This window comes from Cyclopterus lumpus, chromosome 1, assembly GCF_009769545.1.
Source record: "Cyclopterus lumpus isolate fCycLum1 chromosome 1, fCycLum1.pri, whole genome shotgun sequence".
In the NCBI taxonomy this organism is placed as follows: Eukaryota; Metazoa; Chordata; class Actinopteri; order Perciformes; family Cyclopteridae; genus Cyclopterus; species Cyclopterus lumpus.
Window position 1 is genome coordinate 7,639,226 of NC_046966.1, and position 18,735 is coordinate 7,657,960.

General features: G+C 38.4%; 1 protein-coding gene across 1 annotated transcript; it reads left to right on the forward strand.

Moving 5' to 3' along the window:
• The first annotated feature begins 671 nt into the window (after positions 1–671).
• Positions 672–18,413, forward strand: LOC117739498. Its single transcript, XM_034545936.1, has 18 exons — positions 672–969; positions 1,550–1,651; positions 1,742–2,011; positions 2,938–3,080; positions 3,200–3,300; positions 11,336–11,571; positions 11,817–11,906; positions 12,416–12,475; positions 13,746–13,888; positions 14,028–14,128; positions 14,286–14,431; positions 15,260–15,336; positions 16,078–16,129; positions 16,324–16,413; positions 16,983–17,036; positions 17,176–17,318; positions 17,459–17,559; positions 17,845–18,413. Exons 1-18 carry the CDS (start codon positions 696–698, stop codon positions 17,984–17,986), a joined length of 2,325 nt encoding a protein of 774 aa, XP_034401827.1. The 5' UTR covers positions 672–695; the 3' UTR covers positions 17,987–18,413.
• Positions 18,414–18,735: the final 322 nt, after the last annotated feature.

Sequence of the window (18,735 nt, forward strand, 5' to 3'; positions counted from 1 at the left end):
TACCTAAGCAGCTCTGCTGGACCAATCCCACAATATTATAGCATTTATATCACCATCAGGCAGTTGCCCTATAGGAACAGGGAAGTAATTAGAGCTCCCTTGACCACAAGGGTTTCATTAAAGGGAAGAAAATAGCAGAAATCACTGGTAACAGGGTGGATAATTGCAGTAAACTCGGAAGAGGTGATAAAGCTACAAACAACCCATCATTTATCTCTTCTTTCTTCAACTATTAACTAAAGCCGGCAGATTCCCCATCTTCTTTACCCTGACGATGTCCAACTACATAAAACTGTGGTGGTGGATTGTTGAACTCAGTTCTGATGGTAATAATACTATACTGTGAGGATTACTGTCTTCTTTTCTGTCTTTCATTTAAATCAGAAATACAGTCACGCCTTGGTGGTAACAGAACCTGACTATAGTCATACTTTTTTAGAAGTTAATGTTCATTTCCCCTTATGTAACGAGTATCTATCGATCCATCTATCCATCTAGCTATCTGTCTATCTGTGTATCATCATCATTTTATCATCACATGTATTTGAGTACTCATTTACTCGTTCTTAGCAGTGATGATTTACTATTCCTATCATGCACCTGCTAGGCCAAAGAGGTAAAAGTGGTCAACTAAAATAAGTCAACCCACCAGCTCTCAGTTTCCTGTGACAGCGAGCGGAGAATCACATGCGTGAATGGTGTGCTGCCATCTGTGTTACTATGTTTGTCGCTTCGTTTCAGTACATTTCAGAACAATAATTTGTCATATCAGAAGCGCACTCTCAAGACATCGGGACCAAAGTGAGCAGTCGATCCAGCTGAACATCATGGATCACCTGATGGACATCTATGCTAATGTAGAGGAACTATCAGGCCAAAAGAAAAGTTTGTCAAACTGTTCTGAAAGTGTTTATGAAAATGTGTTGATCGACACTCTGGAGCCAAACAGAACTGGACCGGCACTCTCAGGTAATAAATACATCCAAACACATTTAGGATGTTGACTGCAGGTTTGTGTTAATATGTGAACATTCTTCACCCACAGGCAGCACAGGAACGATTAAATATATTTTACAGTGAAACAAAAACTACTATAAGGAACAATAATGTGGAGGTCAAGCAGCAAGAGAGTGAAGGGGAAGGAAGAGTGAGTCTGGTTTGCTGTCATTCATGTTTTTTTATTGCTGCTAATAAACTTAAGGAGAACAGCTAAACATTAAACACCGTGAAGAAAAGTATGGTCACTGCATGACAGAAACAGAAAATGAAGTTCTCACATCACTCTTTTTAGTCTTCCGCCAGGCGAGCAACTCTGAGAAGCTCTCAATACAGACCTTTTCCACAGTTAACATGTTGACTTGTCAGAGCAGGCGGAGAAGCAGCTGGAACTAGTAACATTAATGAAGGCTCAGCTCCATTACTGCAAACTATTGTGCCAGTGAGTTAGTAAACCTGCACTAAGTGGAATTCAGCCATCATTCATTGTATCATTGTAAATACAGCTGTGCTTTTTTCATTGAGAAATAAAGCGCATGACTTCTACCTTCAGGTGTTGAAGGTGTGAAGAAGAGTTCCTGCAGAGCTGCTGCAGTGGTTCTGGGTCTGCTGTGTCTCCTCCTTCTGACTGGACTCATGACTTCGGTTTGCCTGTGTGAGTACTTTGTTAGCACGCTGATGAAGCCCTGAGAAGAACATACCGGTTGACAGTGTCTCTTTATTTGTTTGTTTATGTGTCAAACAGTCACCAAAGGCAACTCTGAGTGGGAAACAGAGATGGTCCAGTTACAGACCAGTTACACCAACCTGACGAGAGAAAGTGACCAGTTACAGACCAGTTACACCAACCTGACGAGAGAAAGAGACCAGTTACAGACCAGTTACACCAACCTGACGAGAGAAAGAGACCAGTTACAGACCAGTAACACCAACCTGATTAATGCACTAGACATGCTCCAAAAAAGAGTTGAAGAATTGGCCAAAAAGAGGAATGATCTTCAGGGAAAGATTCGAGGTAATTGTTTATTTCTTAATTTTATAGTCCGAATTAATAACTTAAACCTGACTTACTGTTATCTCTCAAATCCCAGTTGATAACCAAGGTAAAAATATATAGTATTGTTGTTGATGGATTCAGGTCTAAATCTTGAGATTTTACTGCAAAGTGTTGTTAATTTAAATTCCCCTTCAGCCAGGACTGTAGGGTTTAGTAACTTTTCAACCAGCACCGCTCAGTGGAGCCGTTAGCTGATGAGAAGTTGTTACAGACGTCTGGTAAGATCACTTCTTTTTTTCCTTAATTTTCAAACATGTGGAGGCAATTTATCAGATTTCATAAAAAATGCTGAATACAACTTTTTCAACATATTACAGCATTGATAAAACTGACAAAGCAATCTGCAGCATATTATTTCACTATTAGAGCGTTCGGGAATTTTTAATTCACCAACTTTCACAATTTCAACAAAAGAAGCATTTTGAATTTGCTCTGATTCGCTCCTCTTGACTGGCTTCTTCTCACTAGTACTGTAGCATTTAACTGTCAAGGCTCATGGGTATTGCAGTATTTAGTGGCTATTAAATTGTCTGTTACAATCTGTTACAATCTGTTTTATCTCTGCCCTTTGTTGTCCAAATGGAAATACCATTTCTTTATCCAAACCGCTGGAGCCGATTCCAGCTGACTTGAGGCGAAGGCAGGGTTCACCCTGGACAGGTCGCCAGTCTATTGCGGGGCGCATATATACAGAAAGACAACCATTCACGCTAACACCTATACCGGCAATTTAGAGTTTGGGACTGTGGGCTGAAGCCAGAGAACCTAGACCGGGATCCAAACCCAGACCGGGATCTAAATATTTGTCTCAACCCAAACTTTTGTATGTTTGTTTTTCTTAATTACTGATCTATTGCAATTATCTTATTTCCAATTTGAAACAGATCAGTATACCAAACAAGGATGGCTGTATTTCAGCGGTAGTGTGTATTACATCTCTTCACTGAAAAAGTCCTGGCTAGAGAGCAGAGAGGACTGTGTGCAAAGATCTGCAGACCTGGTGATTATTAGCAGCGAAGAAGAGCAGGTCTGTGTGTGTATGCGTGTGTGAAGAAGAGTGAAAAACTTAATGAATACAATGTGGATGACAGCAGGAAACTTTGCTTATTGTATTTATGTTGATGTCTTTTTCTCTCCGTCAACAAGAACTTCGTCAGAAATTTCCTAAAACACATGTGGATTGGACTCACTGATCGAGAGACAGAGGGGAGATGGAAATGGGTGGACGGGACTCCGCTGACCAAAAGGTACTTTACTCAACGTGTCTGTTGTCATGGCGGCCAGACACTTACTACGATCGCTCTATTCAGCTTTCTTTCATTATTGTGGTACTTTAACCAAAACAGTTAAATGTGATTAACCCATCAACCTTTCTGAACATTACAAAAACATTTTGGGAGCCCCTGAAAAACGAGACGATGCATCGCAGAGGGTTAATTGTGAAATGTGTCTGTACAGTGTCACTGATACACACCTGAAGACGTACAGCTTCTGTCAGAAGAATTACACAGCTGACGAGACCTGAGATGTTTAATTGATGTTGATAACTCTATCTCTTTCAAGCTCAACATTAGAATGTTTCTTGGGTTTCTGTCTCTTTTCTTGCTGTGCGTTCTTTAAAAAGGAAAATGAATTCTTAGTTTTGGGGTTGCAGCTTCTGGATGCCTCTGGAGCCAAATAGACATCAGTTATTAAGGGATGAAGATTGCGCAGAAATGAGCAACTATTATTTGGAAAACAGCTGGAATGATGACCAGTGTGAACATAAAAAAATGTGGACATGTGAGAAGATCTTGCCTCTATGACTCCAAACCAACAAAACAATGACATAAAAACAGGGAGATACTCTGTGTCACGTTCTCCAGCATGATTATGATGCTCAGCACTCCTCTCTGGGGAAAGCGTCTAATTAATGGACATTGACAGACACATCTAGCTTGGCTTGTTGCTTAAATCTATATGCTGAATATGATGAGTAATGTGTGACCTAAAAAAGATGTAATCATAATCCATAAAATATATTTTTTGAATTTTTAATATGTTTGTGATTGATTGAATGCTTTAAGATAAACAATAATTAAATTATGCCAACAGATGAATATAGTTTTGTGTCTTAAAGATGTTTTCATTTTATTTTCTATTTGAAATGTAAAAGCATATGGAATTTCTTCTGCTGATTAAAATAAATAGACAGTTATTCATATTTAAATTCACTGCTTAATAAATATGTGAATACAAATGTTGTGTGATTCTTCACTTTACTTTCGGTGGAGTTGAAGTGTCCTGCCCTACTTTAACTTCTCCTTAAATACAAGTATTGCCACAGTTCATGTCTGCATATGAGTCAAGCTTTGCCTGTAATACATCTTCCACTACAACAATTCATCAAGTTATGTTTGCGTCTCCCGGTTCCCTCCTTCTCCAACTCAACTGCCACATTGAGATTCTCTGTCTCACATGTTTTGCTCTGCTGCACCTTCATGTGGTGGACGACTTACACGCCATCCTGACGGAGAACCGTGTCTCCAAACAGTTCAAGGGAAAGTGAGCTACTTGGGCTGAATGTCCACTGTGCTCCATTCTCTAAGTGATACATCATATATTGTTCATGTATAAAGCACATGCAGCCATGTTGGCGGCCCCAAAGACAACGTTTACTGCTGAGCTCAGATTGACACATTGCCCCCCCACACACACACACATGAGAGTCTCACTCCAACATGAATACATAGTGCTATGGGACTTTTACCATCAGACATATAAATGACTTTCCTTTGTTGTTTTAGCTCATATCTTGTTTCACTGCATTCGTACCATGTTATTTTTTAGAGTGATGGTTGAAAGGGAATAATATGGGTGTCAGTACTTACATGCAATTCATATGGAAGAAGGTTCTAGCTTGATTGATGACAAAAATGTGAAGTTATTGCGATACGATCATTCAGACACAGATTCACATAAAAAGACATTCAAGTTTATATTATACATGATTATGAATGAGACGTTACAGCAGAACACCGTTTGTATTAAAATATAGTAAACAGACTGAAGCCACATTTTATAACAGTGGTCCTGAGGAGACAGATCTGAAGATTCATATTTAGATATGGACTTGATCTCTAAGTGAATGGTTATTATATTAATAATATAATATAATACAATAAATGATATTTTAATTCATATTAAATAATATATTATTGGATATTATATCATGTTATATTGTTTTATATTGTACAAATATATTTTATTACAATAATATCATATTTTATGATATATTTTATGGATAAAACATTAGTTTGTGGAGGTGGCATGTGACCTGAAATACAGATGTGTACAAAATGTACGTGAAGAATTCCCTGGTTACAGCTATTAATTAAAACAATGTATAATCTGAGGTGAAAAGTCTTTTCATGAAAGGAAAGACCATTTAGAAGGTCTGGTACTGTTTTGAGTGGAGGTTTAGTGATGGTGGTGTTTTGATGCAACCCATTTTCTTTGTGGTTTTCTTCAGACCCCTTTTGGACTTCCCAGACCTTCAGATCTACCAGGAGCTGATTTAAGGGCCTTGAGGACAATTATGTCTGCATGATTATATCAAAGATCCCAGTAAATGTGTGTAACTTTGAATGTTATTCTCTCATCAGACATTTCTGATTATTTGTATCTTTTTTATTGCAGTTTACAAGCAGATAGCTTTACTTTCTAGTAACTTTGTGATAAGTCAACCTTTATAAAGGGAATATAGGAACTGTTTAATGGCTAATAAGCTAATATGTCAACATGTCTGCAGCTAGAAATGGTAGTAAGTCATTAATACAGGGTGTGACGGTAAAAATATGTGTTATTTTGTGGACTGGTTCAAGGGCAGAGCAACAGGGAGGATAAGGAGGAGGACAGATGGCCATATGCCTTATCGAAACCAATACACTCTGTTCTTTGTTCTTCTCAATTCTTATCCAAGACATTCACACTGTTTCTTCGTTTGTCGTCATAGTGGGCCCTGGAGGGGGGTGCATGTGCTTGTATAAATCACAATGTAATACAATGTATGTTATAAGAGATTTCGGCAGCTCACTGATATACGTGGCTGTTGAACCCTTTTCCCAGCTTGCAAGCTTGAATAAACGGAAAGACAACTTTGATTCCTTCGAAGACTCTGTTGCAATTGAATATTTGAACCACAACTCTCATCCTGATCAAACATAGAAATATTCCACCACAAGGGTCTTGAGTTTCTCTATTTCTCATAAGCCATCAACAAAAGATGTTCAGTCAACTGAAATCATCAATAAAGGATTATTCAGTTTCCCACCAAAGTGTAAAACAAAATACGTCCAAGTAACCGCATATGCCACAAAAATTACCGTATACTGTTCCAAAAGTATTACAAGTAGCATTTTATTTTTATTTTTTTGAGTTTTTTATTAATGTTATTTTTTATGTTTTTATTCAGAATTGATTAAAATGTGAACGTCTTAGCTCTGCTGCATGCAAAAGCACTTTAATGTATATGTACACACTCATGATATTATGTTCATGAGCTAATGCTATGAAGGTCGACTCCACAGTGGACGTCATTCCAGCTGGCCAGCACCTTGGAGGCACCACGATCCGGCGGGCCAGATTGCCCAAATCTAAGTGACAGTACAGTTATGGATCACATGTCACATGTATTTATTTGAGTACTCATGCACTCGTTCTTAATATTTCCCATCATGCACCTGCTAGGCCAAAGAGGTAAAAGTGGTCAACTAAAATAAGTCAACCCACCAGCTCTCAGTTTCCTGTGACAGCGAGCGGAGAATCACATGCGTGAATGGTGTGCTGCCATCTGTGTTACTATGTTTGTCGCTTCGTTTCAGTACATTTCAGAACAATAATTTGTCATATCAGAAGCGCACTCTCAAGACATCGGGACCAAAGTGAGCAGTCGATCCAGCTGAACATCATGGATCACCTGATGGACATCTATGCTAATGTAGAGGAACTATCAGGCCAAAAGAAAAGTTTGTCAAACTGTTCTGAAAGTGTTTATGAAAATGTGTTGATCGACACTCTGGAGCCAAACAGAACTGGACCGGCACTCTCAGGTAATAAATACATCCAAACACATTTAGGATGTTGACTGCAGGTTTGTGTTAATATGTGAACATTCTTCACCCACAGGCAGCACAGGAACGATTAAATATATTTTACAGTGAAACAAAAACTACTATAAGGAACAATAATGTGGAGGTCAAGCAGCAAGAGAGTGAAGGGGAAGGAAGAGTGAGTCTGGTTTGCTGTCATTCATGTTTTTTTATTGCTGCTAATAAACTTAAGGAGAACAGCTAAACATTAAACACCGTGAAGAAAAGTATGGTCACTGCATGACAGAAACAGAAAATGAAGTTCTCACATCACTCTTTTTAGTCTTCCGCCAGGCGAGCAACTCTGAGAAGCTCTCAATACAGACCTTTTCCACAGTTAACATGTTGACTTGTCAGAGCAGGCGGAGAAGCAGCTGGAACTAGTAACATTAATGAAGGCTCAGCTCCATTACTGCAAACTATTGTGCCAGTGAGTTAGTAAACCTGCACTAAGTGGAATTCAGCCATCATTCATTGTATCATTGTAAATACAGCTGTGCTTTTTTCATTGAGAAATAAAGCGCATGACTTCTACCTTCAGGTGTTGAAGGTGTGAAGAAGAGTTCCTGCAGAGCTGCTGCAGTGGTTCTGGGTCTGCTGTGTCTCCTCCTTCTGACTGGACTCATGACTTCGGTTTGCCTGTGTGAGTACTTTGTTAGCACGCTGATGAAGCCCTGAGAAGAACATACCGGTTGACAGTGTCTCTTTATTTGTTTGTTTATGTGTCAAACAGTCACCAAAGGCAACTCTGAGTGGGAAACAGAGATGGTCCAGTTACAGACCAGTTACACCAACCTGACGAGAGAAAGAGACCAGTTACAGACCAGTAACACCAACCTGATTAATGCACTAGACATGCTCCAAAAAAGAGTTGAAGAATTGGTCAAAAAGATTCGAGGTAATTGTTTATTTCTTAATTTTAGTAGTCCGAATTAATAACTTAAACCTGACTTACAGTATCACTCTTCTTTGTGATCAAAGAGTATCTTAAGCTCCAAAACCGTTGCATATATATTTAGTAGTGTTGTTGAAGGATTCAGGTCTAAATCTTTACATTCTTGACATTTTATTTGTCCATTCATTATTAATGACAAATTATGGTCCCATTTAGAGTCAAATGGTCCATAAAGTGGCGTATGCTTTAGGGCGGAGCTACCTTGGGATTGACAGGTCGACACCTACAAGAGCTGTATATGTCTCTTTGCCACGCCCCTGCCGTCCAAATATGGTCACTTCCGTTCATTGGTTGCAAAAAAGCCTTGATGGCGACGGCCAAATTGCCGAACTCGAGGTTGCAAAACATGACATCACTTGAAGCAAATATCAGATTTCACGCAAAATGCTTTATGCTTTTTCAACATTACAGCGTTGAGAAAACGTACAATACGATCTGCAGCTTAGCTATTTAACTTTTGGAGTCTAAGTACATTTTTAAATCAGCAACTTTGGTGCCGTGTTTTGTTCACAAATCCCACAACAGAGCATTTTGAATTTGAACTAGCATATAGCTGTCAAGCCTCATGGATATTGTAGATTCTGCTATAACACACTTACACCCTTTGGTACAATCTATATTATCTCTTCCCTTTGTTGTCAAAGTGAATAATAAGTTTTTTAATTCCTTAACTTTATGTTCACTAACTATTCCCGTTGACTTCACAGAGACGGTTTCAACCCAAACAAAGTCTTTTTTTCAAAAGATTTTTGTCCACATTTTCTTTCTTAATTACTGAGCTATTACGTTATTTCTTTCAAGGATTTGAGTATTCCAGCGGATTTCGAAATAGTCTCAGAGGTCGTTGGACTTCCTGATCCAGAGACAGAGGAGAGATGGAAACGGGACTCCGCTGACCAAAAGGTACTTTACTCAACGTGTCTGTTGTCATGGCGGCCAGACACTTACTACGCTCTATTCAGCTTTCTTTCATTATTGTGGTACTTTAACCAAAACAGTTAAATGTTATTAACCCATCAACCTTTCTGAACATTACAAAAACATTTTGGGAGCCCCTTAAAAAACGAGATGATGCATCTTAAAGGGTTAATTGTGAAATGTGTCTGTACAGTGTCACTGATACACCTGAAGACCATCTGAAAGCGGCTCCTCAGTGGCTTTGACAACAACATTCAAAGAAGAAATTGGAGATTGTTATTGTTTGCACTGTCAACAATTATGTATTTTCTATTTCATTGTAGTTGTATTCAAAGAACATTGTTCATGTTATATTTAAATTAGTGTGCCATAAATACAAATGAATGGTTGCCTGTGTCACATGTTTTTCTTTGTCCTTTAAGTAGAAACTGTAGAAAGGTTGTAAATACAGTGATCGTTAAGAGACGTTGAACGTGAACGTCACAGGTTATTTGAAAACGTTGAATAAATCTTTACCTTTAGATCATATTTTACCGGGCTTTCAATGGAAAAATGTGGTTTCTTAGGTAGTCTCTAAAATGACGAAATACTCGAAACATGAACGTTCAATCAACGTCTTTTTAAATAGTCGATGAAAAACATTCACTTTTGAACCAATTTCTTTACCACCAATAAAGGATTCTTATAGGAATCTATTAATTGTGCAGTTGTATATGTTCTATTTCTGTTAATGTATACATTATGTTGGGTATTAATAACAAATGGAGGTTGCCATCAAAGTGTATAACAAAATACCAGCAATAGTAGCATTTTTTATTTTTTTACATTTTAACTTGTGTTATTTTTGTACATTTTGACAGAGAGATGCAGCTTGAATACTCATTTTGGATGTTGTTTGTGTGCCAACCTGAGACCCAAATCCACCCCCATTCTGGAGTTGGTCATGTCCTCTATCTAATCCCTTTTAATTTTTAAAGTTGCTGGTGTATGATTTATTATTATGATAATCAACAACAATGCAGTACAATTATATCTATGTATTTGTAATTTGTTGCTTTACACAGTAAGTTTTACAAATAAAGGTTTAAGTCAAGCCTGATGTAATCTCTTCCACACAGTGAGACAAAAGAAAAAACAAACAATAAGCATTCACTTTCAGATTAGCCCTCTTTGAAAAGAACTGGACTTTTTCAAATCCAGTCCAAAATGGTGGACCTGTTGAGATCTCTCTTCTACTAGTCTCAGTTTATGTGCAGGAAATGGTGGTTTTCTGTCCTGTACATCTGGTCCCAGCTGATGAAGTTTACCCGAGAAAGCCACAGTATAACAGCTCAGATGAAACCGTTAAATTGGTGTTGGGACTATATGTTCCTGTGAATATACTTATTATGTCTAAATCAATCAATAACAGCTGTGTGTGTGTTGGGTATGTGATGCTCTTGTGCTTCATTTTTCTTTAAAGATGAATTATGATTTCCCTTCCTTTAGCACTGTGTTAGACTGACATCTGATGGTGGAAATGAGTATGGAGAACTTCCTCTTCTTCTACATTTCCCATATTTCAAATCTTGGTTCTAATTCATGATCACGGCAGGTGACAGATTGAGGGAAGAAAAAGCACTGACGAAGAAGAGAGCTTCAGCTTGCAATAATAATTTGACAGACATTTGGTCCATTCAGACCATTTTGCTCTGTTGTGGCACACTTATGCTTTGTATCAGAGAAACAGATTAGGTCCCAGCGCTGCGTGTCATATTTGTGTTTATAAAAGAAACATTAAGGATCAAAAGACTATTCTACATACTGTTCAGTTCATCTGCAGTTCATCATGCTTATTTTCCACCAGTCACTCCTCTGCACATACCAGCACACTTAAATAATACACGTGTCACTTTTACTAAAACTGTAACATTACATACACTTTACAATTGCACTTATCTTACACTGTACATTGTATTATATGTCTCATCTGCACATTGTTGATTGTTTATTTGTTGTCTACTGTTGTTGTTGTTGTTGTTGCTTGTTGTTGTTTATGTTTATGTTTAACGTCCTATGTTGCACCACCCACCACGCTAAGTTCCTTGTAGGTGTAAACCTACTTGGCTAATAAAAAAGCTTCTGATTCTGATTCTGATTAATAATTAACAAACAACAAAGATATTTGTATACAAATACACTGCTAACTTTTTATGTAAAAAAAAATTGGAGTCCGTTTTGAAGTGTTGAAGTAATTAAATTCTGGTTTGAGCAGATGGAAGAACAAAGAAGCTGTTGAAGTCGAGGGAAAATGAGGAAGAACAATGATGTGAGCAATAAGCAAAAGAAGAAGAAGTGGATTACACATCAGTGTCCCAAGAAAAGCTCATTCTCTACCCAGCATTGTCCCAGTGAGCTGGTAAACATGGCCAGGTTTATCCATAAAGAGCAATCTGAGATCACTCTGGACTACGTGAACCTACCCGACGCCACGAGTGACACCCGACAGGATGGTGGAGGCACTGCTGCAGTGACTGGTGAGACCTACAGGTCAACATTGTAATAATATAGATAAGGACTATAATGGATGATTCAGAATTCCAAGAACACGTTTGAATGTATTGAATTGACACGGTTCATCTTCAGGTACATCAGGGTTTATGGAGCTGTCCGACGTTGTCCTCACACACAGTCGTCCCACACTGTCAACAGTGCTCACATTATCCAGATAACTGGCAGGCTGATGATGTTGTGTGCATGTTTGTCTGATTTCTGCACTCAGGGAGAAAACTCTACAAGCTGGTTGCTGTGAGCTTTGGATTCTTGTGTATCCTACAAGCTGCTCTCAACATTTACCTGCGTCTCTCTCTCGGTGAGTCATTTTAAACTTCGACTTTAATACCAGGAGATCCGATTGCTGACAGTTGAGTAATTGCATTGACAAGATATGATACTTTCTCTGATTTATAAGTATGTTTTTGTCAAAAAATACATCTTTCGATCAATTGATAAATGACGCCTCATTGTATTTCTTTGTTTGTGCTCTCAGTTTCTTTTCCAGTTCAGTAATATTCAGTGACAGAAGTTTGGGAAGGTTTATGATCATGTCATGGGGCTTATTACTTTCACATTAAGTAAGAAGAGGATGGGACTTTCCATTCATATATTTTGGACCTTAAGTAACAACTTTCAGCCTGACCGCTTCCTCATAGTTCAGTATACATTGCACCACACACTGTCGCAATCTTTTCCTGCCCTCTCGACAAAGTGCCCTTGAGCAAGATGCTGCGCCACGCAATGCTCCTTGTGCATGTGGGCTGAATGGTTGGGTGAATGTGATGAACACATGAATTCTCAAAGAAGACTTTTTGTTTTTTTCAGTCATAGAAGCGAGATGCACAAACGAGGCTGACGGGCTGGAGAAAGAACTGATTCCCTTTGGTCAGTATGCAGATGAAATGAGAGCTTGCATCTTGGGTCAAGCTGGATAATAAATATATTATTGACATTTTATAAACTCCCGCCAACACATTGCAACTGGCCAATCAGAGCTCCTCTTGTGCTTTGCGGGTTGTATTTAATGTACCTGCTGGTTTTGGATGTGAAAAAAGTCAGATTCAAATCATTTTTAGGCTTTAATTATCCATTAAAGAGAGCTGTCTGTAGACTCGAGTGATCACTAAATTAAAACTGTGAGAAGGATTCTACACCCTGTGACCACTAGTACAGTAATGCCAGTGAATACAACAGCCCTGTCATGAGGTCTATCTCGCCAAGTTCATGATGTTCAGTATTTGGTGAAAATGTCGGAAATGTGTAAATTCAATTCTATGTTTATTATTGAGGTCATAGTATAAGATGGTGTTGAGCTAGACAACTTTATATTGAGAGTTGTACATATGCATTATAAATACATATACTTATATATATATTTATTTATACTTAATATATGAAAAACCTCAGAATATAATGCAGTGCAGTACAGAGCCAGTGGTCAAAAGTGTCATTACCATCTCTACGACAGTGTATTTTATTGGACAGGTATATCTTAGTGCAGACACGTTGGTGAAAGGAAAAACACAATTTTATTTAAAATATGTTTTTGGATGGCTGCACGGTGGTGTAGTGGCTAGCACTGTCGCCTCACAGCAAGAGGGCCGCGGGTTCGATTCCCGGTCGGAGCGGTCCTTCTGTGTGGAGTTTGCATGTTCTCCCCGTGGCAGCGTGGGTTCTCTCCGGGCTCTCCGGCTTCCTCCCACAGTCCAAAGACATGCTGCAGGTTAATTGATCTCTAAATTGCCCATAGGTGTGAATGTGAGAGTGAATGGTTGTATGTCCCTACATGTGCCCTCGATGGACTGGCGGCCTGTCCAGGGTGTCCCCTGCCTTCGCCCTATGTCAGCTGGGATAGGCTCCAGCGCCCCGCGACCCTAATGAGGATAAGCGGTATTGAAAATGGATGGATGGATGGATGTTTTTGGATTATTAGTTTATGATTTCCAGACTATGGAAATAACATGAATGTAGAATTACTGAATTAAAATTAAAATGTTTATCTTTTTACATTTTCAATTGTTTTATGTTCTTTTATACTTTGAGCTTTATTGTGCATAATCAATTCAAAATCGTTTCTAAAAAGTACATTTCTTATAGTCACATTTGTTAATTTCTGGGACATTAAGGTTGTTGTCTTTGTTGTTCTCCACAACAGATCGCTATTTCCAAGAAGGCTGGCTCTATTTACGTCCCAGTTTCTATTTCATTTCTTCTGGCAAGAAATCGTGGCAGGAAAGCCGAGCTGACTGTCTGCAAAGAGGTGCAGACCTGGTGGTTATCAACAGCAGAGAAGAGCAGGTATTAATGCATGAATACTTTGAGGTTAAAAGAGACCGTAAAGAGTAACACGTGTAATTAATGTGACACAACTATTGTGAGGTGGATTTAAATCTGCTCCGTTTTTATTGTGAATAATGTTTTTGTCTATTCAAAAAAGGATTTCACAAGAAAATTCCACAAGCTCACATGGATTGGACTGTCGGAGGGAGAAACCAACGGGACGTGGAAATGGGTGGATGGCACTCTGCTGACCGAAAGGTTCACACATTAATCTTGTATTCAAGAGCTTCTTTGTCTTGGATTAATAAATCACAGGAAACATTTTAATTTTGCAACTTAAACCTGGTCACATTCCATCATCATCTATCAGATGCTTCTGATGTTATCTTAAAATATGATTTGCTTTTTGTTTCAGCTACTGGCACCCTGGGGAGCCAAACGGGTTTGAAGGCAAACTAGAAGACTGTGTAGAAATAAGGTTCCATGAAGTAGAGAACAGCTGGAATGATATACCATGTAGAGATCAAAACTTCTGGATCTGTGAAAAGATGATACCTTTATAACTCAGCATATAAACAAGTCAATTTACCTTGTGTTTAATCTTAATGCACAAACTCACATTTCATCCTGCGACTCTGTGCTCAAGGGTGAATTTTATATATGTAAGAATGATGTCATGACTTATGTAGGAGGAAATGTACTCAACAAATGTGTTGTTTCTGTGGTCACACAACACATTGACTCATTAGCATTCCCATTGCTTAGGAAATGCCACAGGACAGGGTAGAATCCACTTTCACATGCACACACATGCCTACACAGACTCGATATTACACCATTTTTCTTTCTTTTCTTTCTTTCTTTCTTTTTTCTTTTGTCGTCATGCATTTTTCATTTTATGTTTGGCTTTTTGTCTCTTCCTGCACTGTGATATTCATTTATCTCTGTTGTGATTTTATTGTTTGAATTGTGCAAATAAATAAATATTATTGACTTGTACATTGCTCGTGAAAATTGAAAGCAATGCGTGGAACAACCTGAGCTGTTTGTCAACATGTCCACAACTAATAATAAACCGTTTGTTGTTCAATATGAGTGATATGATTGTCTGGCATGAAGCAAGAGGAGGAGGGGAATACACATAAAAAATCTAATGCAGCCTCTGGGACAATATATGGCTTGTTAAATTATGCAACTGAAACAAATTAATAAGCCATCTTGGAGCGATTCAGATGTCTTGGATTCTGGGTCTGCTGTGTCTCCTCCTTCTGACTGGACTCATGACTTCGGTTTGCCTGTGTGAGTACTTTGTTAGCACGCTGATGAAGCCCTGAGAAGAACATACCGGTTGACAGTGTCTCTTTATTTGTTTGTTTATGTGTCAAACAGTCACCAAAGGCAACTCTGAGTGGGAAACAGAGATGGTCCAGTTACAGACCAGTTACACCAACCTGACTGGAGAAAGAGTGTGTGTGTGTGTGTGTGTGTGTGTGTGTGTGTGTGTGTGTGTGTGTGTGTGTGTGTGCGCGTGTGTGTGTGCGAGGTCCACCAGGAGATGTATTTTAATGTTGGTGCTCAGTTTTCTTCACAGTGACCTCGAGAGCAAGTAGACTGTCATCTCCACCAAGTGGCCAAGGCAGAAATATGAAGATGTTTTTGTTTCAAAACCGAGGGGAACAAAGACACATTGGTTTCTCAATGTTTTTGTGATCTGCACATGACCACAATCTTCCCTAATCTAACCAGGAGGTTGTTTCAATTTTAAATTAATCATATTTATGTGCTCTGATTTTGACGATCAACAGATGTTCTGTCTCTATAGATTGTTTTAAAAGAACTTATTGTGAATTAACCAGTAAAATATGCAAAAGTGTGAAACTTTGAGACAGTCACGCCTTTTCTTTTAAAGAGAACGTGAACAACACAGTAGTGTGCATGCACTTTCAGTGTTTTTGTGCAGATCATTGTTACAAAGCACCTGCAATATGATTGTGTTTGCCTCCTGCTCACCTCTCGAAATTTCATTTCAATATGTTGAGGAAACCGTCTTAAATAAGAAACGCAAAATGAAGAAGTGTGAGAGATAATAATAACTTCCTGTGAGAATGCTTTCTATGCTAATCAGATTCATATCGTCATCAGAGAAGAAGAAGCAACAGCAGCCTACGGATCGGTGCAGCTACGACTCTCATTTGTCAAATATTTAGTGTTGTCTCGAAAGAGGAGCAGCAGGAATGACTTTGGACGCTTCATCCAGGAGTAAATAACGTTAATGTTTTCTGGCAGCATCATACTTTCTGTAACTTGTTCTGTTTGGTTTCAGAGTATTTGGAGTGCATCGTATGTAAATTTGTAATCAATTTCATCCAGAGTCAGTGTGCAGGAAGTTAAATAAAAATCATGCCTGCTGCCCGATAATGATAATAATGTGTCTTTCTGATTTCTGAACACAGAGGAAAGACTCTACCGGCTGGTTGCTGTGAGCTTCGGACTGCTGTGTGTCCTCCAAGCTGCTGCCAACATTGGACTGCGTCTTTCTCCTTGTGGGTGATTTGACATGTTCTCTCTTTTTTCTCACCTCCTGTGACTTATACTTGAATTAACTTCTGCAATTTCAGAATATTGGAACAACTAACACAAGCTATGTTAATAACTTGGGTGTTTTCTATCAGTGGATCAATGATAAAACGGCAGCCTATGTGCATGGTCCAGTGGAGGAGTTGAGAGCATTATAAAGACATTAAGCTGATATCATATCAGCTTAATGTCTTCATCAGATCAAGCAAAAATTTCCACAAAATATAATGAAACTCTTCTCACATGTTTTTGTCAGTGAATGTGTAGAAATTGTAGTGTGTGTTTAATCTATTGTATACAATTACAAACACTATTTGGGTTTACAAACAAGATATACACATGCCTATATTTAAAGCAGTTACCATGGAACCGACTCAGTTTTAGAAATAATGTATTGTAAACAGATCAGATGAATTAATCCACTGACCAAACGCACACATAGTGTGTCTAAAGGTTGACTTAACACAAAGGTGGGGATCTTTTCGCATGATACCATAACCTCTGTGTTATTACGTAACAAAAGCCTATCTTTCAGACTGTTCCGGGGCAAGAACGCCAGATTTTGCGGTTGTTAATTCGAGCACCTTCGGTGAGTATGAAGATGAACCTGAATGAAACTTGACGACATGGAAAGACGAAAGAAATAAAGCAACATCATAAATAGGTTTTCTATAACTACTTTGCTTTGACCGAAAGTTGAACTTTTATGTTTTCGGTATCCTCAACAGATCATTACTTCCAACAAGGATGGGTGTATTTTTACCACCGTTTCTATTACATTTCTTCTAATCGGACGTCCTGGAAAGAGAGCAGAGCTGACTGTCTGCGAAGAGGTGCAGACCTGATCATCATCAACAGCAAAGAAGAGCAGGTGTGTAAAGTGAAATCTGACGGCCAGGGATGCGCGAGAAAAAGTGTGCGATCAGATCAATGGTCACCGAGATGCAAGGTGGCAGAAATTGGTTGTATTTAAGTTATGTTTAGTAATGTCTTTCTTTTACTGTAAACAAGGACTTTGCAATACAATTCCAACGGCACACGTGGATTGGACTGACTGACGGAGAGACCGAGGGGATATGGAAATGGGTGGATGGGACTGCACTCAGCACAAGGTTCGTAAATGACTTTCACCCTTGTTTAAATCGATCAAGAATAATGTTGTATTTCTATATTGGATACTTATTACCGAATAAAATGGTAGCCACCTTCATGGTCCCTCAGAAGTGTGTCGAGTGAGTCCTGCACCACCTTTGATTTTTTCGGGGTATGTTGTTGATGTATTTTAGAGTTGGAAGTTATGGGTCAATTGGTTTTCTTTTAGGGTAGAATTTGGCCTTTTTTTGGTTTCTTTGGTTATGTTTTCCATTAAAAATGTCTTATTTGTTGTTTGGTTTCAGCTACTGGCGCCCTGGGGAGCCCAACGGCTATCAAAAGGAAGGCTGTGCAGAAATAATCTCATTTGACAAAAAGAAAAGCTGGAATGATGCGCCATGTATTGTGGAAAACTATTGGATCTGTGAAAAGGTGGTGGCTCCATAACTCCGCATCCAAACCCATCACTGTTGCAATACACAATATCACAACAGCCATGATGGAAATAATTGAATCATCAAATATCAATTATACAATCTTTGCTCTCTACATTTTACATTCATTTTAATTTTCTTTTCCCACTCACATTATTAGTCGTGCTACACAAAATTCATTATAATTGTTGTTAATTCTTTCAAAGGTCTTGGAAGGATGTAGCTTATCCCAATATGCAAACAAATATACTGTATGTATATGAATGTATTTTTTCTTCCATGTTTTTTTCTTAAATTGGTGTGTTTTGATGATATAATTTCTTACCCTCTTTAAATATAACTATCTTTACCTTAAGTAAGAAAAGAAAAATTGACATTGTGAGCACTTTTTAGTTCCTATTGTGCTATTCCTCAAAAACAGATCCATATATGGGGCGACTATGGGTCAGTGGCAGTTCAATCCCCGCCCTAGTCGATGTGTCCTTGAGCAAGACACTTAACCCTGCATTGCTCCCCGTAGCTGTGTCTACGGTGTATAATGTAAAGTGTCTTTGAGTATCTAGAAAAGCACTATATAAATTAAATGGATTATTATTATTATTATTATTATTATATCTTACAGTAACTGTGAAAGTTCTCTAAAATTTAGTTTCACTTCTGCTCGTGAGAAACAAATGTTTATTCTTAACTGTTCACACTGTGGCAGTTACATTCAACAGTTGAAGTGTTTTTAAATTATGCTTGGTTATAAAAAAAAAAAAG

Excerpts from the sequence above, each read along its gene's own strand:
- LOC117739498 (XM_034545936.1), top strand. The coding sequence starts at position 696 with ATGGTGTGCTGCCATCTGTGTTACTATGTTTGTCGCTTCGTTTCAGTA. Across the intron at positions 2,012-2,937 it reads TCTTCAGGGAAAGATTCGAG|ATCAGTATACCAAACAAGGA; the intron begins GTAATTGTTTAT and ends AATTTGAAACAG. Across the intron at positions 16,130-16,323 it reads TTTGGACGCTTCATCCAGGA|AGGAAAGACTCTACCGGCTG; the intron begins GTAAATAACGTT and ends TTCTGAACACAG.